At 35.7% G+C, this 20,555-nt stretch overlaps 1 protein-coding gene across 2 annotated transcripts in view; it reads right to left on the bottom strand.

The window, feature by feature from the left end:
* NHSL1 (NHS like 1) overlaps positions 1 to 20,555 on the bottom strand; it is a 171,450-nt gene that overhangs the window by 31,346 nt on the left and 119,549 nt on the right. For both annotated transcript variants that reach the window (XM_036766479.1, XM_036766480.1), the window contains exon 3: positions 8,527 to 8,651. In XM_036766479.1, the coding sequence (XP_036622374.1) occupies positions 8,527 to 8,651 (125 nt within the window). The remainder of the gene's footprint in view (positions 1 to 8,526; positions 8,652 to 20,555) is intronic.

The following is a 20,555-nucleotide window of genomic DNA, read 5'->3' as shown; positions in this document are numbered from 1 at the left end:
AAAAGGAAACTCATGTTTTCCCAAAATTCAACCTTCCTCAACACTTCCTTATTTCTGTTAAGGGCACTAACTAGTTTTTATCCGGAGTCATCCTTTACTCTCCCAATTCCCTCATTCTATATCCTACAATGCCAAGTCTTCTTAATGCTACCTCTACAGTATCTCTGGTATATCCTTATCTCCACTCATACAGTTACTATTGCATTTGAAGAACTCATAACTTCTTACTTGGATTTATGATAGTATTCTCAAAGCAAGCATAAGGAAGGAACCTGTGATGGATAGTGTACTACACACAGGCAGGAGACACCTAGGTTCATATTTCCTCTTTGAAACTAACCAACTGTGTGATGATAGTCAAGTCACTTAACATCAGTAACTCTCAGTTTCTTCATCTATAAAATGGGGAAAGTAATATTTGCATTACCTAAATTACAATGTGATTATGATAATCAAATTAAATATTGATATAAAGTCTTTCGTGTGCTGTGTAAATAACAGTTATTATTAGTTAATATTATTTATCTTGCCTAGGGAAGAAGATGAGCAGGTACATGCTTGTTTACAACTGGAGGAAGTAGGAGAAGGAAAAACAAACCATTCAATCACCCATCATTTATTAGGTGCCTACTACATGCCAGGAACTGTAAGAAGGCTTACACACCTTTTGTTAATTTCTAATTAGGCACTGAGCCTACTAGCTGAAAGAGTATATATTCTGAGAGGTGAGCTTTTTGCTTTGGGGGCTTGCTTACAAGAAGGTTCTTATGATTCCCTGAGTGGTCATATGTTCAGGCCCCCTGACTACTCAGAGGTAAAGGCTCTCTCAATCCAATGGTGAATGCAAAGTGTGTGTGTATATATACAGTTCTGCTTTGATTCAGGCAGTAGAGCCCTGTTGGTCTTTATTTCTCTTCCTTGTATTTTTCTGTTTAATTAAAGAAGATTGTTGACCCCAGAAACAGCTGTCTTTCCTAGTAAAGCAGATAAAAGAACCTGCACTAGCAGCCATCTTGGGTATGCCAGTGTGGTTGCTGCTACAATTCCAAATCAGAAATTTTAAAGGAAAAGAAATGTGAAACACTATGATCAATTTGCAAGTTTTCAGAATGCCCTCCTTTCTCCCTAAAATATTGACACATAAATGCACACAGTGTTATAAAAAAATTTCCATTGCTATTTCTTAAAGCATCCTTTCTATGAGACTTTCTCAGAGTGCTGCCTGGGGCATAGGAAGGAATAATTGTTATATAAAATTTCCAAATAACACTTTCTCATAGACTATTGTGTAATTCTGACTAACAGTTATTTAACAAATGGACCTGAGAATTTAAAAAAGTAATGAAGATTCCTAGGAGTGGAATGGACCCGGCAAGACCCAGATGTTTAAATAATCATGTATTTCTCTTCTTTCCATTCCCCCCACCCATTTTAGACTGAAAAATAACAGAGAAATTATACAAACATAGTATAGTATTTTGTTGTGCTTTTTTTTGTTTTGTTTTACAACATTGAGAAGTCACTTCACGTTCCTCTAAAAGCTGGTTTGAATGTGTTTCATGGTTACCAAGAAATCTATAAGCTCTTTAGGATCAGGTAGCACAATTCCTATTTTTTAACTATATTATCATGTAGCGCATAATACAGCATAATTTATGTAAAAGGCATCTAACAAATGTTTATTACCTAGCAAAATTGTTAATAATAAATATGATGATGATGATAGCTAGCATTTATATAGAACTTTAAGGTTTGCAAAGTGTTTTACGTTTGCTATCTCATTTGATCCTCACCCTGTGATCATTTGATCACAACCCTGTGAGGTTGGCACTATTATTACCATCATTTCACAGATGAGGAAACTGAGACTCAGAGAGTTGAAGCAACTTCACCAGTATCACCCAGCCAAGTGCAATATGAACTCAGGTTTTCCTGACTCCAAATTCAGCTCTCTATCCATTGTGCCACCTAGTTGCCTCAGCAAAATTTAGCCTTTACAGTAACACTTTGCAATCACTGGTTAGATTTTATTCTATAGCAAGGGGTCAGGAAACTACAGTCTGCTAATCTGGCCCAAAGCCTATTTTTGCATGATCCTCAGAGCTAAAAAAAAAAAAAAAAAGTAGATTTTACATTTTTAAAAAATACAATAAAAGTTTATTTTAAAATGTAAAAGCCATTCTTAGCTGGGTGGGGAGGGGAGCTGTACAAAAACAGGCAGCAAACTGGTGTATGCTGGTTATAGAAAGGGCAGACAGTATGCTTTAGTGGGAAGGATATAGAAGCCAGTGTGAGGTCACTTGAATTTAAGTCTTAAATCTGTCACTTAATTGTCTATCCTCTTGGGCTGGTTGTCATTACCCTGCTCTACACTTCAGTCTTCTCATTTATAACATGGGGATAAAAATATATGCCCTACCTAGTCACTGTTGCTATAAGGAACAAATGGTATAATAAATGCTAAATGCTTTGTAACTGAAATGTGCTATAAATGTAAGCTAGTATAATTTAATAGTATATGTTAATAAGAAATTCATTGTTTCACATTGTCCTATGCATTAAATACATTTTGCACAAGGTACATTTTATTCTCTAGATGACTCTCAGATCTACTTGTCCAGCTATAACCTCCATCCAGATCTCCTGTCCCACATCTCCAAATGCCTTTTAGATATCTTGAATTGGATGTCTGGTACATATCTTAAACTCAACATGTCCAAAACTGAACTCATTATCTTTCACCTTAAACCCTCTTCCCCTAACTTTAAATTTCCCTATCACTATTAAAGACACTATCATCCTTCCAGTCACCTAAGCAAGCAACTTAGGTATCATCCTCTACTCTTCATTCTTTCATCCTCCATGTCCCAATCAATGGTCAATTCCTGTCTTTTCTACGCTTATAACATCTCTGGTACATGCCACCCCTTCTCTCCTCTGACACTGCTACCACCATGGTACAGGCCTTCATCACCTCACATCTGGACAACTGGGATAGTCTATGGGTTGGTCTCCCCACCTTAAGTCTCTCCCCACTCCAGTCTACCTTCCACTTAGCTGTCAAATTGATCTTCCTAAAATGCAGGTCGGACCATATTATCCCCTAATTCAATAAATTCCAGTGGTTACCTATTATTACCTCCAGGATCAAATATAACATCATCTGCTTGGTTTTCAAAGTCCTTGTTAACCTCATCCCTTCTTAGCTTTCCAGTTTCCCTACAACTTACTCCCCTCTATGTACTCAGATATTCAGCCTCCTTGCTGTTACTTGAACACGACAATTAATCGCCAGACTCAGTGTTTATACTGGCCATCCTCCATGTCTATAAAGCTCTCTAGACTCATCTATCTTGTTAACATCTCTGGCTTCTTTTAAGTCTCAGTTAAAGTTCAACTTTCTGAAAGAAGCTTTTCCCAGTCCTACTCATTCTTAGTGATCTTCTCTCTGAAATTATCCCCAACTTATCAGTCATCTTGTATCTCTATATTTTGTTTGTACAAGGCTGTTTGCATACTGTCTCCTTAATAAATGCTAGTTGTACTAAAGTCTATTCTTATTTGTAAATCTCTAGAGGTAGTCATTCTCACATTTATCCAATAGTTACATATTGTGAATCAGATATATCCTATTTGGTTTCCTTCTAATTGGATGAACTTAAACAATATTAGACAATGCTTTAATTTTCTAGCTTGTTAATGAACAGCCAGGTGAAAGTTTAAAATCCATTCTCATATTATGGGATTCTTTTTTTAAAAAAATCTCTCATTTACCTTTTCAATTACTAAGGCTTCCTATTCCTAGCATTTCCTTCCCTGAAGGTGGCATTTAATGCCACTCCCAATAAAAATACTACCTGAACTCCACCATATTAATGCTGATATGATCCTAATGTATTCCATTAGCACATGATGGTCAATGTACATGTAATAATGCTAACAGCTCATATTTACATAGTATCTTACAGTTGATTGAGCGCTTTCTTCACAATAACCTTATGAGGCACAGAGTACACAAGTATTATTCACAATTTAGAGATAAGGGGTATTAATTGCAAAGGGGTTAAGTGACTTGCCCACAGTCACAGTGCCAGTAAGTGGCATAGTGGAGACTGAAAACCAGGGCTCATGACCTCACCTTCTACATCATGTTGCTTCTATACTTTGTTACTGAAAGCAGCAAGTATGGATCCCAATTCTACAATCTTACAAGGCAAATTCCATAGTAGAGAATATTATGATTAATCCATTAGTTATGAGTGAAAAAAAAGGTGGAAGATGTAATAAAATGGTATCAAGCTGTATGTATGGCAGCTGGTGGACAGGTACCTTGAAGCTCCATGGGACCAAGTCACTGCAGACGTTAACACAACACTCAAAGAGATAGCCTAAACAACTAGACTGCTGAGTGAGAAAGAGAGAAAAGAAAGAATAAGGAAAGATCGGTTCAACAAGAACATACAACATACACTTGTACGTACAACAATCACTGTAAAGGATGAATTATGCAGAAAGCCAGGGGCATGATTCCTGAAACTATTGTCTTTGCAATTTAAAACACAAGCTAGTAATAAGGTGGGAAAGTCCTTTTTTGTTATTGCCTCAATTTTCATTTCCACCAGGAAAATAAGAAGCTTAAATCCATATACACAGTAGCACATGTGAACTTGTCTCAAATCCAGTAACTTTTATGAAGATGCTACCTGATATGGTTTAGTTAAGATCATGAAACTTGTGGGACCTAGGAAAAAATGTTCTAATCCTTTCTTTCTGAGGTTGTCTACTATGGATTATCACTGTTTTTAACTTAGTTTGTCTATAATCTTATTAACTATAAAGCCCAAATAGTCGTAGCTTGATCTGTGTGATCTCAACAAATCCTCAATGGAGTTATTTATTCAATGAACTAGATTCCTTCTTCGAGATCTTTTAGTATTTCATGAATACTAGTGATACATTATCCCACATTTTTAGTGTAATCAAATAGAATTTTCATCAGACCAGGAAAGAAAATGAAAAGGGAAATCAATGAAATGTCAGTTCCTGGTATAAGCAACACATTTTCTCTTCTTCATTTATGTGGTTTTTTTTTTTTTACTACATTTAAGCAATACTTACATTTCACCATTAGAGGAGGGGCACTACTTCCACTGAAACAGATGACACTTTTTTTTATTATAATTGAGTAAGTGGTCTCTGAGAGGGGCTGGGGATAAAAAATTAATCACCTCACAGTCAACCTAGTCATAAGGCAGAAAAAATTAAAGTGGTATTTTGAAAAAAATCAAACATATTAGTCTTTCCCATTCTCCTCCCCTACAAGCTCAAACTTCAGTGAAAAAACATTTAAAGTCTGTAGAAGGTTAAAAGGCTTATGAGGCAATTTTGCTAATGGGTAAAATCCTACTATGCTTTAAGATAGGAGTGACAGTTAACAGTGCTCCATTAATCAGTATTATTCAAAGCTGTCAGTTTCCCATCTGCCCATCTATCTGCTTTGTACTAAATTATAGTTTGAGTGACACATTAGTAAAAAGGTATTTTAGTTTTTTAAAGTATTTTGAAGTAAATTGTTTTAAATTTATACCAAAAAGCTCTGGAAGTTAATTTTACTATTATAAAATCTATTTAAAAATCATCACAATTTTAAATGAAAAAAATCTGAAAATCAAAATAATGTTCTTAGGCTTCTAATAGCATTACTTAACACAATTAGTGTTTAATTGATCGAGTACTGAGCAACAGTTTGTCTTAAGTAACATTTGGATAGTTTAAGAAATAAAACAAAATATAGAGTAATGCATAAAAGGATAGTTTTTCTACCTTTTCTTTTTACCAAAAGTTGGCCTGATAAAATTATTCATGTAATAATTTCAAAGATATTTTTAATATAATTATGTTTCACAAAATATTATCACATTACTTATCACAATATTGCCCGCTGGAATTGAACTATTGAATTTCAATAGTTTTCCATTCTAAGCATATAAAAATATTCTAACATGCTAAACATTACTCAAAAAAAGGGAGGAAGATGGAAAAATTATTAGTCAGCTTCATGGTTTAAGACACACAAAGGTAATGAAACACAGCACAGAAGGGAACGTAGAAACCTTTAAAGACTTCAGTGGGGTGACTAGATGGCTGAGTAGCAAGCTCTGAAATGAGGAGGAAATAGGCAGTTTAACTTCAGAACACTCTTTCCAGGGAGACTTTTTGATCATCTAATAGATCAGATTATAGAAGCCAGATCCAGAAGGAAATTCAGATACGATAGAAAGAGCACTGCCTTTGGAACTCAAGGAGCTGGATTCAAATTATGCTTATTCTTACTACAATGTGACCCTGGAAAAGTATCCTAACCTTCCTGGGCCTCAGTTTATTCATATGTAAAAGGAGGTAGTTGGACTAAATCTAAGATCAGCAATTATCCATTTCCAATCTCTTTGCTTGAGAGCATATTAAACTAAAGTTCAGAGAACAGCATGACTTGTCTGTCCAAAGTCACTTACCTAGTAAGAGTCAAAGCTAAAATTAGAACCTAGGACATTTTGTTCTAACTCTAGTGATCTTTCTACTACACATCACAAAACCCTCCCTATTTCACAGATGAAGAAACTGAAGCCCTGGGGAGATGAAGCAATCTATTCAAAGTCACTGAACTGGTTAGAGGGAAAAGTATGAGCTTAGATTTCAGCTCTTTTGATTCCCAGTACAATTGTTCTTTCTACTATCCCATGGAGCCCTATATTCCTATGGAATAGCCATTAATGTAGAAACATCTAGGATCAACAGTGACATGAGCATATGATACAGTGGTTTTGATATATATAAAGATAATAGTAGTATCTATGATCACAGAAGCACATGGACTTTGGTGTTCCTCTAGTGGTGATGGATTTGTATGTTTCCATCTACAAGTTTCTCTTATGAGAGCTCACAATTAAGAGTGAGCAGTTTGGGGTTAAGTGATCTAGTCTGGGTTCGCAGAATAGAGAAAAGCTAACTGACACAAGGAAGAGAGCTTCCTCTCCCATCAGTGAAGTGGCCCTCTCCTCCCATTGTTACATTCCCCCCAAGAACTTCCATTTTGAGGAAGGGTTGAAACCAGCCATGCCTTAGCCTTCTCCTGGTTCCACTTCTGACTATCTGAACTTTGCCACCAAGTTCCCTTCTCCATCATCCTCCATCTTTCAGTTCCTTTTCCTGCATTGTCTTTCCTGATTAGAATATAAGTTCCCTGAGGGATGGGACTTCATTTTGCTTGTATTTGTATTCCCAGAACATAGCTTATTGCCTTGCACACAGCAAACAATAAATGCTTGTTGACTTATTAGGACCCCTGTAGCAACTGAATCCACTAACATGATCCTATCAGTGAACGTACAATTATCCTAAACTTTTGAAATTATGTTCCTCTTTACCATGAGACTGGATTTATTTGTAAAATATAGGCAGTTTCTCTACAAAGATGCTGTCGGTATCCAGTGGACCACTGATTTGGGGTGGACTGAATCCCAGTTTTCCAATCTTGGTAGAAGTGAACACAGCTCTTGGGTACGGTCTACAAATGAAATCATCATGTTTTCCTTAATATTTGTATGAGGTTGTAGTGTATGACATTTTAATATATTATACAACCCAACTAAAGCTATTGGTCATTATTACACCCAATCCACTTATAAAATATCAAGATCAAAGAAAATCCTTCAAGGAAAGTGAAGCATCAGCAACATAAAGTTCTTATAAAAACTAAACATTTAACGACAGTATTGAAAAACAAACAAAAACAAATTACTAATAAGCATATTTAACTCTTATTTTCATTTTTTGGGTGTAAAAATACTACATTTCTGACACTAATGGACTCTCACATCAAACACCTTTATATTTATGTCTATAACAAAATCATTTTGGCCATAGTCTCCTTAGAGCCTAAAGCTGATTTTAAACTGACTAAAACCACATAAAACTAATCAAACTTTTGTTTGGGTAATTAGTGGGTTATTCAATACTACTTTAATATTAAACATTTTGAAAAATCCAACATCCCCATAAACCTTTATCTTCATTCCAGCCATAAAAATAAACTTATTTTTATTTACCTTATAAGTAAATAAGTATGATTACCCCAAGGATATTATCAGAGAATAGAAACTACACAGAAAGCAAACCCCAAACTTAAAATAGCATTAGACTACACTGTTAGTCTATTCCATCGACTAGTCTAATCTTTGTTCTCAGTCAATATAAAGTAGATATTTAGGATCACAAAATTTAAATGTGGAAAGGATGTTAGAGAACCATCATTTTGCAGGTGGGAAAAATGAAGGCACAAAGATGGGAAATAATTTGCTTAGGTCAGACTTAGTAAATCACAGAGCAAGGATTTGAACCCACATTGTCTTACTTGAAAATCCAGGCCTCTTTTTACTACCTTAGATTGTTTCAGAAATAGTTCTGAGTACACGGTCAAATTTAATATCAGTAATATCCTTGAGATATTCACTTGGTTTGTGACTTTACCTTCTGATCACTTTCTTCATCTTCATCTTTACAGGTGTCACAGGCCAAGCTGGATTTAGAGAAAGTTGGTCCCTGAGAGTAGTACTGAGAGCTTCGATAACCATCTCTCCTCAATTTATCACATTCTGTATCAGGTAGAGAGAACAGGAAGAAGGGGAAAATATTATTATTAAAAAGTGTCTTTTTTATTTATTCATATTCTACTTGCATTTTTCTAATCATACTTTCAAAAGCAGAAAAAGATAATGTTACCATCACTTTCAACTTTTATTTGAAAGCATAGAACATTTAAATCCAAAATTCTATATGAAACCTTATGCAATTTTCATGTTCTAGTTCCTGCTATTTCCAATTATCTTGATTTCATATAAATTTCCAAAGGTAATTTTAATACTATATGTATATTCAATCTGCATCGAGAGCAAACTGTAAAAGCATTTCTGTTGGTTCCACAAGAGAAAGGAATGGAAGACTGGTTAGGTCGCAATAGGAATTCACTTACTGCTTATGATTTCCATGAGTCTGGGAATAGGGAAACAGGTATGATGTTATAAGTATCAGGTTGGAGGAATAACTTGAGTTTTTAGGAATTTTTAAATCCTTTTCTATTATTCATGTTGACACATTTTAAGAATATAAATGGGGGGAGGGGATGATTTGGCTGAAATAGCTGTCATATGTTATGAACTATTCTCCTGAATGAGGGTCCTGTGTTGTGAAAACCTCAAGAAGTTTAGTTTTTCTATTTAAAATGTTTTTTAAAATACAGAAAGACCCTAATAAGTCAAGTTCTTTAAAAATTGTGGGTTAATGTTATAAAATGTCCCATTCCATCCAGAAACTACAAACTTCATAATAGGGATAAGCTCCAAAACAGTGAGTCATTTATGCAGCATAAGCTTAAGTTTCTATTTCACAATGCCTGTTTTAAATCATAGTGTTTCAAATGAAATTAAATGCTTCAGTTCAAGATTAAATAGCAGTATAGGTTTATGGCATCTGACCAAATTTTTGACTTATCAGATTTTTGAAATCTTGTAAACTCATCACATTACACAGCCACATATCTTGTTCCAACTCTGGGGTAAATCCAGGAAAATTTCCTTCTGTCACATTTCAACAGCTCTCTTTGTTTGTAAAAACATGTCTTTGTTCATTAGAAACTAAGTGTATTGTCTGCTAGATGTGACATAAGTAAATAATCCAAAATCATTGTGAATAAACAAAGCCATTTTTTCAAGCATTAAACCAATAGAGAGTCACTACTACACAAGACAAAACTCAGCAGGGTGTCTATGCTGAAAGGATCCAAGCATAACAATTAACATATGAAAAAGAAATATATTTATATCTCTACACCTTTAACCCACTCTCTTTGATGAGAGGCAATATGGTAAAGTAGATAGAGGGAACACTGAACTTTCAGCCTTTATGCCCGAGTTTAAAGTTCTCGTTCTGACAACTGCAAGGAAATCTGTGAGACCAAGTTCACTTTTTTCCATCATACCATGAGGGTATAATATATCTAATAATAAAATTAATATCAGTAAATTTCTCTAAAAGCCCTGATTCTTATTTTTTCCCATATTGGCATATGGCCTAAATTGATCCCTTTCTAGATGACAGAGAGGGTGTTTTGATGATGAATATGTAAAATTTTTTAAATTGTGCAGATTTTAAAAAACAGTTATGAGATTCTGTTATGAAAAAATTTATAATTACAACTCACTGTTTAAATTAGAACTATTCCTAAACTTTCTCTAACTTTACTTTTCCTGTAAATCAATACAACACAAGATATTTTTCTTTCCTCTTTCAATTTTCATTTTTCAAAAGACCTATGTATTTTTCAAAAGATCTATGTAATACATCTTGGTCTATAACCACATTTGGGGTTAATTTTTGTGTTAAGTGCCTAAGAGTGGGTCCATCTAGCACAGGAATCTGTTTCTAACAATGGTAAAAATAAATATGCAGTAACGAATAGGTCTCTTTGACCTCTGCCAGAATGGAAAATGTGTTCTACCAACCCTTTAACAATATAGTAATGGAATTATCATTGTTAGATTTCTCTATTTTTTTTTAAAAAAACAAAATTCATTCCTGATCTTTTTAACTACCATAAGGTTTCAAACTTAGGAATCTCTAGGGTCAGATTACAATGGGCAAGAGACAGTTAAGACCTGCTGACCAATAGTGATATAAGATCCTACTTCCAATAAAAACCATAAGAGAAACAAGATAAAACAGGAAAGAGGAGGCAAGGAAAGCTTGGGAATCTATTAAGTATGGGGATTCAGGGCTCGCAATGAACACAAAAAATGCTTATGGGTCTAGATAACAGGGTGATCATAACTAAGATTTTTGCATGTGGGTAAAAGAAGGCAAGGGATGTTCATCTTGTATGTATCACCAGGAAAAGATGATGTAGAATACTGAAAGGTTTCTGTATTTTCGAAGATTTGCCTGATGTGGGTGATGATGAATTTGATGAGAACCTTTGTCAGAATGTCTTGCACATCATATAAAGTGAAGAATCTCTATATTTAACTTCCCATGAAATGAACTTTTTAACCCTCTCTAGAAAAGAGAAAATTATGCATCTAAAATCCAAAAGAACCCATCTCTGATGATTACTACCTTTGGATTTGGGAGTCACTTAATGTACTTTGGCCTCAGTTTCTTCAACTGTAAAATGAGGAAGCTGGACTAGATAGCCTCTGAGGTCCCTTCCAGTTCTAGAGTTGTGACTCTATGATAAATACCAGCATAAGTAATCTCTTAATTTCAAAGGAAGTAAATATTATGAAAGGAGAAAGTTCCTTTCCTTTGAAGTCTTAATTATTCTGTAAGGTCTTGGTTGAATTTAAGCATATGCCATTTTTTCCATTCTCATCCTTATCCTTCCTACCCTATTTTTAATCTTATACTGTCAAAAAAAAATTCCTTTTTGCAAAGTACTATAGCTAAGTCCTACCTCAGTCTTTAAGGTCCAGCTCAAATGTTAAATCTACTAGGAGGTCTTTCCTGATTATTTACCATTTGTATGAATGACAGTAAGTCCCTTAACTTCCCCAAGCCTTAGCTTACTCCAACAACTAACATTGGGGTGATAATCCAAAGTTACTGTGATGAAAGTTTTTTGCCAGCCTTAAAGAAATGTGAGCTGTTGTTACTTCAGCCAGAAGTAATCTCACCCTTCTTACTTCCTACAGTATTCTGTATCATTCATGTAGTCTTTATCTATATTGCACCTTGTATCATATTTATTTATATATTCATTTTCTCACCTACAAGGGTATAAGTTCCTGCCTTCAGGCAGGGAAGCCAATTTAAATATCTTGGTATAACCTGAAATGCCCTGGACATACAAATCAAATCAATGTTTGCTTGATGGATGAGAGGGTAGAAGAGAAAAAAAGAAAAACAAGCAGAAGTGGCCACAACCAGGTAGGTAAAATCACTAGTTTTGAAAGGGTACTACTATCCTCCCCAATTCGACATAATACAATCACTTTCCAAGCTTGGTTAGTATGAGCATTTTATTTCTTAGCAAATTATTTTTATCTGCTGTCTCACCCACGGGATCTCTATCTAGTGTTTGGGCATTAGGACTTTGCTTTTTAATTAGGTAGCACTTAAGACATGCTCAAATACCTGTTTTCTAGATAATCTAAGATAGAGTCAAGAATGGGCATATTTTCCAGATTAAGGTGGTTTTTAAAAATGTTCACAGCATATCAATTTTATATTCCCTTGAAAATGCAATCAGTAAAAATGCATAGACATAACTATCAATTTTGAAACCATCTCTTAAGTCTTCCTCGGTGTTCTGAGGGTTTTTTTTTATTTATGCTCTCTTGAAATAAAATATACTATGTTTGTTAAAAGGTTTTAGTGTGTCTATATGTGTTTTACAAAGTTTCTGGCAGTCCTTCAATGAGGGGAAAATACTCAAGTTAAATTTATGGTGAGGCAGTTTCTGCCTCCTCCCCACTTTGTTTAGAAACTAGGTCATTCTATCCCACCTATGTCGGAAAAATAGTGGCCTCTCATGGGCCTTATCCCATTATTGCTCCATTTCTGACCTGGGCTGGTTTACCCCCCTTTAGGTACCTTGGTGGCCCTCCACTCCTGGGGGCTCATAGTATTGGTGCCAGATTTAATGTGGACATCCAGTGGCCTTTAGCCCTACTGCATCTCAGAATTTCTGAGCTCAGGCAATCCTCAAGCCTCAGCCATTCATCTTCAGCAGAGTAGGGATGCCAGTTGTACCCATACTTACATACTATTATAGAAAAGTTAGTAATCAAATATTTGTACCATAGGAAAAAAAAAAAGAAACTGTGAGAAGACAAGTAGCAGCCAACCAAAAACTGTTGCACGGTTACTGATTTCTGAATTAGTCTGAGAAAGGGAAGAATTTAAAGACAAAAATATTTGAAAAACCTACCTATTATGTTAAAAACTGGAAAGACCAGTTATATAGGCTCTCTTGTCACTTTTTCTGTTTGTACTTTTTAGCATCTTGAGCCAATAGGATAGCTATAATGCATTCAGTCCTAAAAGTACGGCTTGGATAAATCCTGAAAGTATAGGATTCTAAGGGGAAAAGAAATGGTTCTCACTGGATGTGCCAGTCACTGACAACACTGAGTTACTCAGAATTTTTTATTCCTACTTAACAGCATTAAAGATGTGGGAAAGGAGGGAAAAAGCTACAGTACTAAAATTCTTTATATGTCAAGAGTATTCCTAATGTGAGATTAGATAAAGGAAGATTCCCTAAGTTGAATAAAAGACTAAAATCTCACCCTCCCCCCGCCCCCAGCATCATCTTTAGGTCACTTATCTCACCATTTCTCTCCCACTTCTCCCAATTCAAAGGGTTCTCAACTTGGGTTCTATGAACTTGTGTCTTTAATATGTTGATTACCGAATTTTAGTAAAATTGATTTCCTTTGCAATCCTACATATTTTATTTTATGCATTTAAAAACATTATTCTGAGAAAGGGTTCATAGGCCTCACCACATTGCCAATGGGTCCATGAAACAGCAAAGGTTAAAAAGCTTTGCATTGGTGTATACTACAACCTCACCTTCCACTTCACTGTCTTCTAAAAAGATTTGTCTTTCACTTCTAAAACTTCATGTGTTCCAATTAATGCCCTTGTGAAATGGGCAATGAGAGGTATTCTTATAGCCATTTCACAGAGGAAAAAACAGGCACAGAGAGGTTAAACAACTACTAAGTTACTTTTATTAGGGCAGCTAGGCGGCACAGTAAATAAAGTGCCAGGCCTGGAGTCAGGAAGATTCATCTTCCTGAGTTCAAATTTGGCCTCAGACATGTAGTAGCTGTGTGAACCTAGGCAAATCACTTTAACCCTCTTTGCCTCAGTTTCCTCATCTGTAAAATGAGCTGGAGAAGGAAATGGCAAATCAGTCCAGTATCTTTGCCAAGAAAACCCCAAATGAGGTCACAAAGAATCAGACACAACTGAGAATGATTGAACAACAAGAAGTTTATAAAAGCTTTTGTGGCATTCTTCTGATTAGCACCTAGCAATCTGGACTCTTTTCCTAGGTCACAGTCCATTAGAATATGAAAAACAGCCACATCACAAGCTTTCTCTCTCTCTCTTTTTTTAAAGTTTTATTAATGTGTTTTGTTTTTATATTACAAACATTGACAAATTATTGGTACTAGGTGAGGGGTCTCTTGTTACCAAGTAAAACAATTAGGTAAAAGTAACAATATAAAAACCTCATCTAAAAGTACATGTAACATTCCACATCTGTAGCACTCTTTTCCACTTCTCTGTTTTTATAAAATTAACAGAAATCTGTTTTCACCCTCCCATCCTCCATTGAAAAAAAAAAAAGATGAATTCCTCATAAAAAATATGCATTGTGTGTGTGTGTGTGTGTATTCTGCACCCTAAATCAGATACCAGGTTTCATCGCTGCTCCTCCAGAATCATGAATAGTCATTGTATTATTGATCATCATTGCTACAGTTTTCAAATTTGTAATAGGCTTTCACCGTATATGTTTTGTACTGGAAAGACTGCAATCACTAAATCATCTAAGACAAATACTCAAAGGAGTAAGAGGAAAATTTCTTATGGCCTTCTAGATAGACTAAGTATTTCACAGGTGAAGTTCTAGTTGAATTTACAAGGTAACATATATGAACAATTATTACAAATTATAAATGTTACATTTCACCAGAAATACGAAACATATCTTCCAGTAAATTTAGGCCACAAATTTATTAAATGAACAAAAGGCAGAGAATTCCTCCCTCATTAGCCTATTAGGCTTGGCATTATTTTTTGGGAGGTGCTTGGTGAAGTGGGGAGAAATGACAGATTTTGTCTTGTCAAGGAATGCACAGTGCTTATGAATAGAAGTTTAATTTCCCATAAAAATCCTTCAGTACAATAAACTGAATAAATTTAAATTGTTGATATGACCTTCAAGAACTAGAAAGAACTGAAATTTAACACAGTACGGTCAAGATATAGATGTTTAAATGTTTTTCATTGTTACTTAGATATATGTATGTAACCTGCCAAAAGAAAAACAGCCCAGAAGTCAGTAGGGTAGAAAAACTGTAATAAATGTCAAGCCTTCCAACATTATGAATTAAATTTTTTTGACAGATGATTTCATTAGATCACTACAAGGAGGAATACTGATAGATTTTCTTATCAATGGTTCATTCCTATGACTCATTCTTTTCTATTTCCATTTCTCTTTATCTTTAAAGTATCCAGGCAGTAATATGTAATGTACATGTATATGTGCATATGTGCATATTTAAACATATACTCTCATACAAAACTATAACATAAAGCTGAAGACTTGTTTAAGCTCATATAATTGTCTCCCAATAAATTCAGATGTTGAGACCATTTAAGACCTAATCATCACCTCAATAAATGGATTTAAATTATCCAACTAACCTACCACTAAAGGTTTAGCTTCATTATTTTGTATTAGGAGATGACCTAAGTTTATGTGCCTATATTAGGGGAGAAATAGCTCTGAGAGGTTCTTTAAAGCTGGCAAGGCTTTTAAATATGGGCTACGCCATACACAATATCTGTCATCTGAGTATGATGAAGAGGCTCATCATCAGAAGATTGATTGTTGAGGATTTCTGATCTGAGTTGAGTACAGGGAAGACCCACATTAATGGCATCACTGCTTCTTTGAAGAAAAGGGTAAAGACAAAAATTATGAAGGATTAATGCTTAAAATTTCTGGCTTTTATATGAAATCTGAAGATTACTGTCCCCTTGTTGGTAAAAATCAAAGGTTCTTTGTAAAATAAAACAAAGTGACTGTATAAGGCATCATGAACAAAACAAACAAAAATCCCCTTATCACTAACACCACTACATAAGGTAAGAAAAAGGCATGAAGAAAGGTGATAATTTAAAAGATGCTAACCTTTATTTCCTCCAAGTGAAAAAGGGAGATTTTGAACAAGTCAAAGGGAAAATGAAAATAAATATGCCAAAAACTCTGATGAGGACTTAGAAAGAGGATTAAAATAGTGGTATGATCCTTTAAGCACTGGCATTTATTGATATGGATAGAATTAATAGCCAACAAAGGCTGACTTTTTGAATTGATGTTCAAAGTTAAGCTTTCTAATTACCAGCCCTAAGGAGAAATGGGAAGATGAAGTGTGGTATAGAGGAAATCAAAAAAGTCACAGGACCTGGATTCAAATGACTTTGCTGCTTACTGCTTGTAAGATCTTGGGAAAGTCATTTAATTCTTTGGACTTCAGTTACCCCATTAGATCAGGTGACCCCTTCCAATTCTAAACCTATATAATCCATGTAATATGAATTATTAAGAACTGGGAGTAGTCAAAACATTATTTAAATTTGGCACTAAAGTGCACGATGTGATTTTTTTTCCAGTGAAGTTATTAAATTTAACTTGTATTACCTGGGCAATAACCAACTGGGAAAAGAGTAAGAAGAGGCCAAGAAGCAAGTGAGGGAGGGCCAAGGGAGCCCAGAGTACAGTTCCTAATTCCATCAACTCTATGTAAATTATATATGTTCCTAATTATTAAAATGTTATCTCCCTCACTAGATAGTGAGTTACTTGAAGACAGGAACTAGTTTTGCCTCTCTTTGTATCTTTAAAGCTTAACTTTTATGTCCATCACATAGTAAGTTACTAATAAATGCCTACTGACCAATTATTTTTCAAATGGGTCTTTATTCCAAGGATAAACTTAGGGTCAATCAAAAGTACTCACATGCTCCTTTTCAATTCTGGGCCAAGATAACTATTTGTAGTGACTTGTGAGACAAAGACAGCCATAGACAAGTTCTATGCACTGACCACCCAACTACAAATCATAATCTAATCAATAGTAATTTTTCATCCATTTTTCCTTTGTGGATATTTAGGCTAAGCTCATTTGCGTGGCCATGGATCTTATTTGGGAAGTTCTATAATCTTCTGAGGCTTCAGGGAATTGCACAATTTCGTCAACAAATAGGAGCACCATATATTCCTCTTTTGACTGGACATTCTCCATGACAGCAACAAACACCTTATGCCACACTAGATCATAGGATCATAGCTCTAGAGCCGGGAGTGAATTCAGAGGTGATCCTCCTCAACTCCTTCATTTTAGAGATTAGAAAATGGAAGACCAAGGAGGTTGTGATTTGCATAAGACCACACAGGTAATATACATCAAGTGACACCTGAACTCAAGTTCCCTGATTCCAGAGTATAATTTCCATAGTATCATGTTGAACAATGTTATTTTGTTTGAGAGAAATTACATATGGTATTGATACATGCAAAGGGAACATCTTGCTGGGGAAGAATATGTATCGTAATGATTTCCTCTATTTGTATAATAATAATAATAATAATAAAAGACTCCTCTGTGTGGCTTTTTAAATTTTTTTTTCTGAGCTCTAGTTTATTTATTTTTTGTTTGCTTGTTTGTTTTTTAATTTATTTATTTATTTTTAGTTTACCACACACAGTTCTACATAATTTTGAGTTCCAGATTTTCTCCCCTCCCTCCCCCCTCCCTTCCCAAGACGGCACGGAATCTCATATAAATACCATGTATAACTTCGCATTGAATTAATTTATACACTAGTCAAGTTGTGGAGAAGAATTATGACCAATGGAATGAATCATGAGAAAGAAGAAACAGAACCAAAAAAAAAAAAACCCCGAAAAACAAAAACAAAAGAGAAACGAAAAAGGCGAGCATGTAGTGCGCCTCAATCTGTATTCAAACTTCACAGTTCTTTGTCTGGATGAAGATAATATTCTCCATCATGAGTCCCCTGGAGTTGTCCTTGCACTTTAGGTTGCTGAGAAGAGCGAAGTATGTCAGAGTTGGTCCTCACGGAATCCATATATCTGTGGCTGGGCAAAACGTTCTCCTGGCTCTGCTCCGCTCACTCAGCATTATGTCGTGTAGGTTTTTCCAGGTTGTTATGAAGTCTGCATCATCCCCATTTCTTATGGCACAATAGTATTCTATCACCTTCATATACCACAGCTTGTTCAGCCATTCCCCAATTGATGGGCATCCCTTTGATTTCCAATTCTTGGCTACCACAAAAAGGCCAAGCTTCTGGGCTAATAATTCACTATTTCACAAAAACTGTTGGGAAAATTGGAAAATGGTAGGGCAAAAACTGGGCATAGACCAATATCTTACACCATATACCAAAACAAAGTCAAAATGGGTTCGTGATTTAGGAGTAAAAGCTGATACTATAAGTAATTTGGGAAAGCAAGGAATAGTTTACTTATCAGATTTATGGAAAAGTAAAGAATTCATGACCCAACAAGAGATAGAGAGCATTACAAAATGCAAAATTTGAATGTTTTTGTACAAAAAAAGCCAATACAACAAAAATTAGGAGGGAAGCAGAAAATTGGGAGAAAATCTTTGCAACTAGTATCTCTAATAAAGGCCTCATATCTAAAATATACAGGGAACTGAGCCAAATGTATAGGAATACAAGCCATTCCCCAATTGAGAAATGGTCAAAGGATATGAACAGGCAGTTTTCAGAGGAAGAAATTAAAGCTATCTATAGGCATACGAAAAAATACTCTGGATCACTACTGATTAGAGAAATGCAAATCAAAACAACTCTTAGATACCACATCTCTCCTGTCAGACTGGCTAAAATAACAAAACAGGAAAATGATAAATGCTGGAAAGGATGTGGGGAAATTGGAACATTGTTGCATTGCTGGTGGAGTTGTGAGCTGATCCAGTCATTTTGGAGAGCAGTTTGGAACTATGCCTAAAGGGCTATAGAAATGTTCATACCCTTTGACCCAGCAATACCACTTCTAGGGTTGTATCCCAAAGAAATCACACAAGCAGGAAAAGGACCCATATGTACAAGGATATTTATAGCGGCTTTTTAAATTTGAGTGCTCATTCATAGGTTTTTCAATTTCTCTTTTGGTTTTGTTAGTATATCCCTGGGCAAAATGGTATCTAATACTTTTTAAAATTTCTTTTTAATTTGTTATAAATTCTTTTTGTGATATTGGCAATGGCTTTTCTTTCTTTAAAATCAAATGACCTATTTTATCTTTTAAAAATAACTAATTAAGAAAAGATGGCAGCTGGAAAGCAGGGACTTGCGTGAGCTCCATACCACATCCCTCCAAAAACCTATAAAAAATGGCTCTGAACAAATTCTAGAACTGCAGAACCCACAAAATAGCAGAGAGAAGCAGGGATCCAGCCCAGGACAGCCTGGTCACTGGATGAGGTCTATCATGCACAGAGTGGAGGGGAGCAGAGCTCAGCATGGGAGGCAGCAGGACCAACCAGACCAGGAGCCAGGCAGGACAGGCCCTAGCACCCTGAATCAGTGAGCTGTGACAGTTACCAGACTTCTCAACGCACAAACACCAAAGACAACATAGAAGGTTAGTGGGAAAAGCTGCGGGGGACAGAGATCACGGTTCGGCCACCACCCCAGGGGCAGTGGGGGAGGTGCAGCTACAGAACTACAGCTGCAGTTACTTCCGGCTCCAGGCCCACGTGGGGGGAGGAATTAAGTGGCGGATCAGAGCAGGGGTGAAAAGCCTGCTGAAGATTTGTGTCAGGTCCGGCTTGGTGGTTCTTGAGGAAGGAGGAGTGCTGGGGTAGCAGAGCTGGCTGTATAGAAATAGCTCTGAAATCAATGGCACATGACCTCAAGCTCGGAACAAAGTACTCTTTGCTCTACAAGCAGTCATACCCCATTGAAAAACTCAAGGGTCAAGTTAGCTGGTTGGGAATATGGCCAGGCAGCGAAAACGCACCCAGATTCAGTCTCAGACTTTGGCTTCTTTCTTTGGTGACAAAGAAGACCAAAACATACAGACAGAAGAAGTTAACAGAGTCAAAGAGCCTACAACAGAAACTTCCAAGAAAAACATGAGCTGGTCCCAGGCCATGGAAGAGCTCAAAAAGGATTTGGAAAAGCAAGTTAGAGAAGTAGAGGAAAAATTGAGAAGAGAAATGAGAAGGATGCGAGAAAACCATGAAAAACAAGTCAATGACTTGCTAAAGGAGACCCAAAAAAATATTGAAGAAAACAACACTTTAAAAAATAAACTAACTCAAATGGCAAAAGAGCTCCAAAAAGCCAATGAGGAGAAGAATGCCTTGAAAGGCAGAATTAACCAAATGGAAAAGGAGGTCCAAAAGACCACTGAAGAAAATACTACCCTAAAAATGAGATTGGAGCAAGTGGAAGCTAGTGACTTGATGAGAAATAAAGATATTATAAAACAGAACCAAAGGAATGAAAAAGTGGAAGACAATGTCAAATATCTCATTGGAAAAACCACTGACCTAAAAAATAGATCCAGGAGAGATAATTTAAAAATTATTGGACTACCTGAAAGCCATGATCAAAAAAAGAGCCTAGATATCATCTTTCAAGAAATTATCAAGGAGAATTGCCCTGATATTCTAGAGACAGAGGATAAAATGGAAACT

This window comes from Trichosurus vulpecula, chromosome 7, assembly GCF_011100635.1.
Source record: "Trichosurus vulpecula isolate mTriVul1 chromosome 7, mTriVul1.pri, whole genome shotgun sequence".
NCBI classification, from domain to species: Eukaryota; Metazoa; Chordata; class Mammalia; order Diprotodontia; family Phalangeridae; genus Trichosurus; species Trichosurus vulpecula.
Note: the sequence above shows the minus strand (reverse complement) of the source record. Positions and strands in the feature narration are given on the sequence as shown.